Genomic DNA, 11,775 nt, shown 5'->3' on the forward strand with positions numbered 1-11,775 from the left:
TTAAATAGAACGATAATACCGACTGATTAAGCTGGTCTGACACATTCTATGTTATAGAATTTTCCAATTCTGACTATGAGTACCAAAAGAGAATAAACCAAAAAAAAAAGACTTTCTTATTCGAAGTAATTGCTGGAATGCTGGATTAGGTAAGGTCACATCTTCCTTTTGTAACTTCACTCTGACTCTCCTACAAAGACATGTTCACAAATTACAAACCAACTCATTCTTGTTATGAGAAATGAAAGACAGCAAAATGGAGTTTCAAATGCTTTGCAGCAATCTTATTAATCTCAATGCACTTTAGGTTTTCACATGTATCACTGAAACTGCTTTTTCACCAGGTAGCTACAATTTTTCTTTGAATTACTAACCATTTCTTGGTATTCGGCATCCTAATTCTCATCAACAAAGCAATCAACAAAGAGCAATCAACAAGAGCAGATTAATGCCCTGCTAATACAAATACCAGCAGACCATCCTGATACCTTAAAAGTGCTCAATAAGTTATTGGCATTAACCAACTACCTAAACTCCCATTTTGATGTTAAACTACCTAATCTGAAATATTCAGAATGAATTTTTGGGAATCCTATTTCCCTCCTGCTCGACCCTATTTGCTCAGAGCTCATAATTGGCATCATAATTATATCCGCAATATTTTCCAGGTTACGTCAAATCAACCAAGTTACAAAGAAAATGATGAACATATTAAAACTAATAACAACTTTAGGAATCTATATTTTTATAAGAGCTCAGCTTACTTCAGTTGAGTACTGATCTTACGTCAACAAGTGGATCAGATCTTTTTTGTCATAGGCTCATAGCAGACAAATCAATTCACCTCACAACTCTTCTCTCGAGGGTTAAGAAATCATGTTGAGGAAGCTTTTGTCCAATCTCCCATCATATAACATATTAGTGAGTAAACCAAAGGTTGAAGCATCTTCAGAAAACCCGCAACCTCTCATTTCTTTGATGAGTTCTGCTGATACAGAAATGTCACCATTTCTAAGATGTGCTCTGATTAGCACATTATAGGTACGGTCATCTCAAAGAGACCCATCTTCTTTCATTTTTATAAATAAGTCATCCGCTTCCTGTAGTATAGACGTTTTGTACCCAATCCTGAGATTATCGTATTGTATGTTATAACATCGGGCTGCAATCCTTTGAGGCTGAGGCTATTGAATAAATGTTGTACGTCTTCCACTTTCCCAGCCTCGCACATCCCTTCAATGATAATGTTGTAAGTGAAGATATAAACTTCTATTTGAGGCTGAGGCCTGAAAAAAATTGGATATTTTCAAATACTTAGGATATTTTGGATAAAACATATTAGGATAATTTTGGATGAATCAAATATTTTATAATAATTTAGTTTTTCAAATATTTTAGATATTTTTAATAGATTTTTAAATTTTATATATATTTTTTGTTATGTAATTATGTTATATGTATGTAATATATATATATATATATATACCCTTTCGATTATATATTCAAGTGTTCGTTCGGTTTCAATTCTGTTCGGTTATTTCGAATATATAAATTTAGCAATCATTCGAATATTTAAGAGTTTTAGTCCAGTTTAATTATGGGTATTTTGATTTGGATCCGTCCGGTTCAGTTATAGGTATTTCTATTCAGTTCCGATTCATTTCTTGGGTTCCAATTTTTTTGCCCAGAACTACTAATTAGCAAGACATACCAAATGAACACTTATTATCTATTTCGTTACTGAAGCATCTAAGACTCACTGGAACTTGGCTGGAAAATATGTTTACAAATGCGATCAAATATATATGCACAAATTTTTTTAAAAAAAAACTACACAAAGACAGCCATCCCCTAGTCTATATTTGAGAAGTGATTTGCCACATGTCTTCTCTACAATCGTTTTCACAAAAAAATTATGACGTGGCTATTAAGATTGATGACATGTCATATGGTTAAATATGACATGGACAATTACATTTAATGCTGATATATTTTTTTGGAAATATTTTTAGAATATGGCAATAACTCATATATTATGTTTAATATTGATTTATATTTTTGGTAAACTTTGTGGAATATGGTAATAAATCATAAATCATCACTAAAATAAATATATTCAAATATGATATTTTGAATTTCAAATATTATATAATTTATTTTTATAATTATAAAAATTTTATTATCTAAATTATTCTAAATTTTTTCGGAATTTTAAAAAAAAATCGTAATATCATTAGTTTCTTTTAGGTATCTACAAATTATGTAAATATTATTTAGTTTTAATTTTTGATAACTATACAATTTTATATGATTTTTTAGTAATTTTGTACAAGTTGATTTAATACATTTAACCAAATGAAATAAATATTTTTTTAATCTACGATTTGAACTTTATATATATCATTCTTAAATATAATTTAAAATTAAAAAAAATATTTTCTCTTAATTTTATGCTTAATTAATGATATTTATATTAGTTGTTGGTCAAAAATTAAAATATATAATATTATTAAATTACATTTTTAAATATAAAATTTAAATTTTAAAAAAATTCATCACTACACATGGTGCAGGAAAACACCTAGATTAATAATTGTGACATGACTACTAAAATTGATGACATGTCTTATAGATTAATATGACATGGACAATTATATTTAATGTTAATCTATATTTTTGGTAAACTTTCGAATTTCGATTATATTCAATTATGGCATTTCAAATTTCGAAATATCATTTATATTAAACATATTTCAAAAATATATACATATTTTAAAAAATTATAAAAATTAAATCATAAAATCAAATTAAATCGTAAAATTATTAGTTTCTTATATATATCTACATATTTTATAAATATTGTTTAATTTTAATTTTTGACAATTATGCAATTTTACATATTTATTTAATATATTTAATTAAAATAAATATATAGAAAAATCTACCTCAGATTATAATTTAAAATATATACATGCACATTCTTAAATATAATTCAAAATAAACAAAATTATTTTTATTTTAATTTTAATGTTCAGTTAAATCAAATTTATATTAAAATATTGATAAGAAAAGAAAATTTATAATATTAATAAAAGTTAAATATAATTTATATTTGTCTATTAAAAATATTTTAAAATTCTTTTACTGCACATGGTGCAGGAAAACACCTAGTATACAACAACTGACAACGTCAAATATTTATTACAAAACCAATAAAGAGAGACAATAAACTATCTCTAAGATCCTGAACATAATTTGGGATTCTAAATTCAGATTCTATATAACTACTAGATCTTAAGGAGAAGCCTTGAAAGTTAGCTAAGTGTGCCTGATTGCATCACAGGGAAGGACCAATCGCTGCTGTTCTTGGTCGAATCTCTATGCTCATCATCACCGGTCAAATGTATCTCATCGGTGGTGCCGAAATCGAATTCTTTATTGGATCCGGAGGAGGAATGTTGAGCTGCTTCTTGATCAGACGCTTCAGGGAACGTTGTTCTCAGCTTCTTATCAACGCATCTAATGAAATGATCCGCATCAAGATCGAACGAAACCGGTTTGTTCGGTCTCACAATCTTGTTCTGCTCTTTAGGAGTTGTAACAGACTTGGAGCAACGCAGTTTACCAGGGCTCAGCAGCTTTGGTGGATCAGAGACTTGAAACTGAGCGAGTCCGTCAGGAAACGGAGAAGTCGCACCAGAACCGGACATAACCGAGCTGGGGGAGATAAGCTGAGCGAGTGGACTACCGGGAGGAAGTTGGTAAAACTGAAACTCGTAGTTAGACACCGGAGACCTGACACCGTAGTTACTGCTGGAGTTAAAGAGCTGAGCGAAAGGGACTTCAGGCGAAGACGGTGTGGTGGTGGTTAAGTAGAAAGACTCGTCGAGAGGCGGCGTGACCGGAGCTGAAGACGGTTCGGTTGTGTAAGTAGAGAAAACCGGAGGAGAAACCAGCTGAGGTTCGTGAGCGTAAGGTCCGATGGCGAAGATCGAAGGACGTTCTTCGCTGTTGTTGTTGTTGTTGTGGCTGTTAGAAGGTAGAGGACTAAAGGAGAGGATCCCTACAGGTGACTGTGTAGCGGAAGGAGGTTCTGATTGGAAGAAGGAAGCTGGAGAGGAAGGTGGGGCTATGAAAGGAAGAGCCGTCATAACCGAACGATAACCGGAATTGGATGTGGAATCGGTAGGAACCGGTTCAGGAGCAAGAGCAGCTTTCCCGATTCGTTTTCTTCTCTGTGTTGAAGGTCTGAAACATATGAAACGATTCCACCATCTTCGCTTCTTCTGCTATTCAAATTTTTTTTTTTTGATTGAAGTCACATAAACAAATTAGAATCTATTGTGAATGAGTCAATAGAGAAACGTAGCTATGGAGTTCGCCTACAAACTTTGTTCGATCTAATGCTTTTGCGATAACGAAATCATTATACAGTTCTCTAGATGATCACTAAAACCTCGAGAAAATGAGCTAAATCCGATGAAATAGGGACTCACATGAATCGGGGAAGGTTGGTGATGAACACGATCATCAGAGGAAGCGAACGCAGTAGCGGCTGCGTTTATAGTCTCCAAAACGTTGTTTCCACTCGCGCCGCCTCTCATCTTCCTCTGATCTTATATAACTTTCCGGAGAAAACAAAACAGAGCATTCGAATTTCTCTCAAAGTATCAATACACAGAAAAAAAAGGACTATGAAAATCAATGTCTCCTGTGAGTAAAGTTGAAAAACAATTTATAAATAACGAAGACACGCAACCCGAAAGTTCTGGGAATATTGTTTCTCTCTTGAGAAAATATATAGATACACAAACCAGCATACGTGTGTGTTATATGTATGTGTATGTGTGTCAAGGTTTGAGGTCAAAACACGGCAAAGAACAAAAGGCGTGCCTACTATTCATTTTGTAAATTGATGTGATTTGAAGGGTAATTAGGTCTATTAAACTTGCGAAGAATTTGACTTCTTTCCTTTTTTGTTTTTTTTTGTTTTTTTTCAAATTAATTTTAAGATAAATTTAAATTTATCAGTTTTTATTTCATTCTGATTTAAAGATTTTCATTTTATCGTGAATATTTCACTACTTTTCTGGTCACTATTTCACTAATTATAGATTAGTACAAGAATAAAATGAGATTAGCAAATTGATGGTGCTGTTCGTTTGCTCATCTGGGTGATCCATCTAGGTGAAGATGCAAGTTGATGTTTGTTTTGTACATTAAAATGCTACATCCAGATGGATCACCCAACTGCATTTATGAAAATTCATCTCAAATTCTCACCCAAATGAGGGTGAGTCTTCACGGAACATCTGGATGAAGGTGAGTCTTCACCAAAAATTTGATAAATTTTTCGTTAAAACAAAATAAATTCTTGCCAAAACCGAAAAATGCAATTTTCCGTCAAAATTAGAAAACACAATTTCTCGTCAAAATCGGAAAAACATAATTTCGCCAAAACCAGAAAACGTAATTTCCCGTCAAAATCGAAAAATGCAATATCCCGCCAAAATCGGAAAAAGGCAATTTCCCACCAAAAATCGGAAAACCCAATTTCTCGCCAAGACCAAAAAACACACTTTCACGCCAAAACCGAGAAAACGCAATTTTCCGTCAAAACCGAAAAACACAATTTCCCGCCAAAACCGACAAACATAATTTCCCACCAAAATCGAAAAACGCAATTTCCCGTCCAAACCGGAAAAACACAATTTCTCGTCAAAACCGGAAAACGTAATTTTCCCGCCAAAACCGGAAAAACGTAATTTTCCGCCAAAACCGGAAAAACGTAATTTCTCGTGAAAACCGGAAAACGCATTTTCCCGCCAAAACCGGAAAAACGTAATTTTCCGCCAAAACCGGAAAAACGTAATTTCTCGCCAAAACTGGAAAACACAATTTCCCACCAAAACCGAGAAAACGCAATTTCCCGCCAAAACTGAGAAGACACAATTTCTCGTGAAAACCGGAAAAACGCAATTTCTGGCCAAAACCGGGAAAACGCAATGTCCCGCCAAAACCGGAAAATGTAATTTCTCGCCAAAACCGGAAAAACACACTTTCCCACCAAAACCGAGAAAACGCAATTTCTCGCCAAAAACGAAATTTTCCGGCAAAACCGAAAATGTAGTTTCCCGTCAAAATTGGAAAAACACAATTTTTCGTCAAAACCGGAAAAATGCAATATCCCGCCAAAATTTTAAAAACAATTCTATTTTAATTATTTTAATAACAAGTTCATCTCGATGTAGATGCAAGTTGAAAAAAGCAAACAAACATAGTTGCATTTAGATGATTCATCTGGATGGATAAACGAAATGCAGAGACGAACAACATCTAGATGAAGTATTTGGATAAGGCATCAAGATAGACCATCTGGATGCATTTTTGAGATGTACAAACGAACAGGGCCATATTCTTACGAACATAAAGATTGAGATGTTTTTGTTTTATTTTTTATTTTTCATGACGAGATAAGTGTCACAGAAACGCACGTGTGGGAGAATCGAATCTATCTCTTTTAGTTTTAGGTTTCTCGTGTGCACATTAGTGTGGGGCTAAACTAAGTAATTTAAAATTATTAAATAAATTATATATTTTGAATTAGAAATGATGTCACAACTTCTGGCCCCTAAAAACATTATTATCTCACAAAGCCAATTTCAACTTGTTTTGCACGGTGGCTTGACTTCATGTTTTGGGTCTTGTTTACTTTTCTATCTCTCCATACCCAATAATTAAACGAATTTCCTATAAATGCTTTATGGAAACCATAATTCAATCTTTTGGCACATTATAATTTAATCGTTAAATAGCCCGCAGAAGCTGATAGCCACTTTGTAACTTGTTAGAAAATGGATTACTGTTTGTATTTGTCCAATTGACTGATTCTTGGTTCCAAAAAGGGGACATAACTTATTGAATCATTTACACAAAAACGGAAGACAGGCACAGTTAATGTGATTTGGTGCAAAAATGTTTAGCTGTCTGTCAATCAAATAAATACGCAGATCTTTCCAGATTCTTGAAATTTTTCATATTAGTTGGGAAATTCATTTTAATATCCCAAAAATATAGAATTTGAAAGAGTTTTCTGTTAAATTATAATAGGTGAGGGTTATAAAAACATAATTACTACTTAACATTACAATAAATAGATAACATAAAAATGAAGAAAAAGATCAAAAGAATTAAAAAGACGTTTTTAAATAAGATTTTTTTAAAAAGTTTAAGACATTAAAAAATTGTTTTATCATTAATCTAATTTTTGTATTTAAATTTTAATTTTAATGTGGAGCTACATTAATATTAATATTATGTTATCAAATATTTTTTTAGGATCCTTTAGTATTGATGTTGTTAGAATTAAGTCTAAAAAGTTAACTATGAAAAAGATAGAAAAACTAGAAAATGATGACTTTTACTACCAAGTTTAAGAATACACTAGGTTTTGGTCCGCACTTTAAAAGTGCGAGACTTTTTTGTTATAATTTAGTACAAAAAATTCAAAGATGATATTTATAAAAACATTTTATTATTATATTGAAACTCTGATATGGATTGTCGATATCAAAATCAAAATAAGTTTTTCCTACCATATATCTTAGGGGTGGGCACTTCGATTATCTTCTCGGTTCGATTCAGGATCGGGTTGGTTTGTTTAGTTTGGTTCTAGTAATTTCTAACTGAAGTAAATCATAGTTAGTTTGGTTCGGTTTCTCGGTTCGGTTTAGTTTCAAACCGAACCATTCGGGTTGGAAAATCTTCAATCGAATTATTTGAAAAAGATTTCGGTTCGATTTGAATCGGTATCGGGTCGATTAGTTCCGTTTGACTCGGTTCGGTTTGAATTTTTTGTCCACCCCTGATATATCTAAACCGTGCATTTCTTGAAATATCTTATCGTGGTAACCGATGATCCATACTTTAACAGCGAGGTTATTTTGTTTGTACATTTTAATTTGAAAATATAAATATTTTGATCCGTGTTTCTGAAGCCAAGTAATTTATGGTTTGAAATTATAGTAAATTTACATTTTTCTATTTTATCATATATAATTTATGTTAAGATTCACATAGATATTATATTTTAATTATTTTTCAGTGAGTTCAAACTTTGTATCTTTAATAAAATTTGAATATGCGATAAATTATCATTTTTTCCAGCTTAAAGGTGGATGAGTAATCATTTATTAGAAATGTTATTTTCTGTCCTATTATTATTATTATAAAATATTGCTTTCAATTTGATTTTAAAACTAGAAATGGAACACTTATTTTGGAATTTGTAAAAATAAATATAATAGTATAATATATAGTATCGAATAATTTCAAAGTTATTTTCATATAATAAAAATGTATATGTATCGTTCTTTTGTTTGAATTTAACTAATTAGGTATGTGCAGTAAAGTGCCATCACTAAGTTATGTTATAATCATATAAACTCCACCTATCTATGTTAGCAATGATGATAATATATATTGAAACAAAAAAAATAAAAATGTAAATTTACATAGGAAAAAAACGTATATGTACTATCACATATACAAATAAAAATGTGACTATTTAATTCAAATTCTATGTGAAACTATATTAGGCTGAATATTTTTTGTTCAGATTTTCTAAAGATCTCTTCAAAATATTTTAGGTAATTTAAATATTAAATATTTAATATATTTCAGTGGCATTTCTGTAAATAGTTTGAAAAACTAAAGGAATGTTTGAAAAATATATGCTGTTTTAATTGTATTGATTTGTCATGTTATTTTTGGTAGTCATTGGTAAACTTTTTACTTGGTTACTCTCTCCGTCTTCAAAAAAAAATTATAAAGAAAATATAACTAATATTCATAATTAAATTTATTATTTATTTAAAAATATACTTTCTGATAACTATCAGCTAACAATATTTAATTAATTTAAATATTCTCAATTAATGTTTTTAAAAAATATACAAAATAGCTTTAAAATATATAAAAAGTCTATTTTTGTGAAACAAAAAAAAATCTAGAAAAATTTATTTTCAGGGAATAGTTTTTAGGAAAAAACACTTTCTAGAAAACTATAGCAACTTCAATAGTTTTCTGGCTTAATACTTTTAATATAATGTTGTCTGAAACTAAAAATCAAACCTTACTGAAATTATAATAAGCTGAAACAGTTTACAAACCAAAAAATCAACATTTAGTTCTCATGTAAAAGTAAATTTCCGGCCTAAGAAACTGATTTATCCAAAAGTAATTCTATACTACTCCCACCATAATAATATATGTCATATTTGGTTTCAATATTTACAAACCTGTAACTTTTTTAAGTAACTTGGACAATAGAGAGATGTAAGCACATATATTTTTATTGAAATGATCTTTTGTTAAATATTTTACCATCTATTTATAAACAAATGTAAAGTTATTTAGTTCGTAGACTCGTAGTTATACCAGGAAAATGAATTTGAGCTTTGTGAATTAGATTTATGTCGTTATCTGAAATGAAATAGAAAGAATATCATCGTTAAAGTTGAGCACATTAGTTAGCAAAAGAAAAAACTGAGCACATTATTGTCCATTTTTTTCTTTTAAGACTTGTCGGCAGTTCAATGAGTTAGGTCATCAACCGCACTTCCGGACTCGTGCTTTGACACATGTCACCAACCCACCTTGCACTCAAAGACACAACACAGTTTAAAAATAAGAGATCATGAAACTGGGATACAATTATACTCTTATTCAATTTTGATAATTGTACTCTTATTCAATATTGACAACAATTAGTTTCAAAAAAAAAATTTGACAACAATTTTTTTTTTGCAATGAGATAATAAGATGACACCAGCTTTCACGTGCATCAAAGTTGGATGAAAAAGGACAAGAAGTTTACGTGATATTTCTTCCAAAGTAAAAGCCACACCAAAATAAAAGTTAAGAACCATAAAAGTCAAATTAAAATAATATACTCCAAGATTCGAACTTATCATTAAAAGTTCCTTTACTGCAAATTTACAAAGCAAGCAACAGCAGATTCAATAAAGGTTCAAATTTAATGGCAGGGCATCAGGTTTGGTGTAGAAAATCATTTGGCAAGATAGACTAGAAATGATAAGAACAGAACCTGAATTTCAAAGAGAAGGTACGAGCTTCAGCATTGTAAGAGGATGTCACTTTGACGACTGGCGTCCCAGCTTGAGGGTACCTAAAATATCAATATTGTATATCCTTATTAGAATGAAAACGATAATATTCACAAGACATTCCACAGTAGAAATATGACTAACCATTGCAAGAAATTAGCAAAATCTGCATTGTTTGCATCACGCATAGCAGCAAAGAAGTCTTCACAGGTCACAGCTTGCTCATCGTGTCTTTGAAAATAAAGATCAATTCCCTGTAACATATGCACACACAGAAGTGAGCGTAAGGACCACGAAATAAGACCTAGATACTGGATACACAAAAAAGAGTATTGGAAATCAACCTTTCGGAAACCCTCACTTCCTAGTAGAGTTTTGTACATCCTCACAACCTCAGCTCCCTAAGAAAACATTATATAGTCACCTTCAGAGACTCGGTATATTTGGCTGTGTCATTACATATCAATTTATGGCGCAACCTTATCTGGGAAAGTTGGGGCTAGTGCGAAGTGACATAGGTGTTGATAGAATTCCAGACTGCATTAAAGATCTCCAACGGTTAAAAAATCAAAGTATATTTTGCTGTCCAAAACTTGCATAACTGCCCGAGCTTCCTAGGTCGCTCACAACACTAAGAGTATATAGATGTGAATCACTGGAGACAATATAGTACCGTTCCCTTTAGGTTCTGAGATTGAGGATATCTATTTCCCTGACTGCTACAGATTGGGTCGTGAAGCAAGGAGAGTAATTACCCAGCATCCGTTGCAGGAATGCCTACCTGGCATACACATATACCTGCAGGGTTCCAGTACCTACCTATCTGTTCAAAAGCCTACCTATTTAAGTTTTGTGTGGTGGTTTTCCCTAAACATGGAAATGGTAGAACATAGTGGTATTGAATTACTGTGTTACATACGCATGAATGGTTGCCCTACGAAGAGGAGAACATTTTCTTTTGATCTTCCAATCCAATCAGAACATCTGTTTATATTTCACGCCATAGTGTTTAAGGAAGAAGACCTACAGCATGAACAATATCGCCAGATATGTTTCCTGTTCAGCACCACATCCCAGGAAGTCGAAATTATTGAATGTGGCGTCCAGATCGTGAGGGACAGAAGTGGCAGAAAAAGAAGCGACGCCGATGCTGTGAATATAAATCACAACAACAACTGTTGGAAGACGACGATGAAAGTCTCTACGGTAGCCTTGACTATATATGATGCACCAAGAGTAGCTACCATTAAGGATTTTGCTAAGTCTCTTTCTTCACTTTTTATTTTCCTATTGAGTTTGATTCCGAGTGTTCCTTTTTATAGCTTACTAAAGGAACATAAAGACTTGATAAGTGATTATTTCACATCATTCTTTTCCTTCTGAGTTCGATTTGAAGTGTTACTTTTGTGTAACTTCCTTTTAAGACTTGGGTATGTGATCTTGTCGTTGTATTTACTCATCAGACAATGTTCAGTAGTTGTGTATAGACTTCAGCTACCTACTCGTTTTGCATTTTGTTAACTTTTCAAAGAAATTCTACGTCTGCTGGGAAGATGTTGACGTTGCCCAAACTGCTCTTGTTTAGCTGTTGAGATTTTCAAGTGTTCTTTTGAATAGCTTTTATTGTTTTACACCTTGACTACAGTTA

At 31.9% G+C, this 11,775-nt stretch overlaps 2 protein-coding genes across 3 annotated transcripts; both read right to left on the reverse strand.

The window, feature by feature from the left end:
- Positions 1 to 3,173: 3,173 nt before the first annotated feature.
- On the reverse strand, positions 3,174 to 4,814 carry LOC108828582 (uncharacterized protein At1g76660). Of its 2 annotated transcripts, none has more exons than XM_018602320.2 (2): positions 4,497 to 4,814; positions 3,174 to 4,289 (listed from the first exon to the last, which is right to left on the reverse strand). In XM_018602320.2, the coding sequence occupies exons 1-2, from the start codon at positions 4,602 to 4,604 to the stop codon at positions 3,315 to 3,317; spliced, it is 1,083 nt and encodes a 360-aa protein (XP_018457822.1). In that variant the 5' UTR covers positions 4,605 to 4,814; the 3' UTR covers positions 3,174 to 3,314. The 2 variants fall into 2 exon arrangements, with proteins under 2 accessions (XP_018457822.1, XP_018457823.1); XM_018602321.2 differs by having other exon boundaries at positions 3,174 to 4,286; positions 4,497 to 4,813.
- Positions 4,815 to 9,709: 4,895 nt separating this feature from the next.
- Positions 9,710 to 10,686, reverse strand: LOC108827036 (puromycin-sensitive aminopeptidase-like). Its single transcript, XM_056994571.1, has 3 exons — positions 10,472 to 10,686; positions 10,272 to 10,381; positions 9,710 to 10,189 (listed from the first exon to the last, which is right to left on the reverse strand). Exons 1-3 carry the CDS (start codon positions 10,508 to 10,510, stop codon positions 10,087 to 10,089), a joined length of 252 nt encoding a protein of 83 aa, XP_056850551.1. The 5' UTR covers positions 10,511 to 10,686; the 3' UTR covers positions 9,710 to 10,086.
- Positions 10,687 to 11,775: the final 1,089 nt, after the last annotated feature.

The sequence above is a fragment of the Raphanus sativus genome, chromosome 9 (genome assembly GCF_000801105.2).
Source record: "Raphanus sativus cultivar WK10039 chromosome 9, ASM80110v3, whole genome shotgun sequence".
Classification (NCBI taxonomy): Eukaryota; Viridiplantae; Streptophyta; class Magnoliopsida; order Brassicales; family Brassicaceae; genus Raphanus; species Raphanus sativus.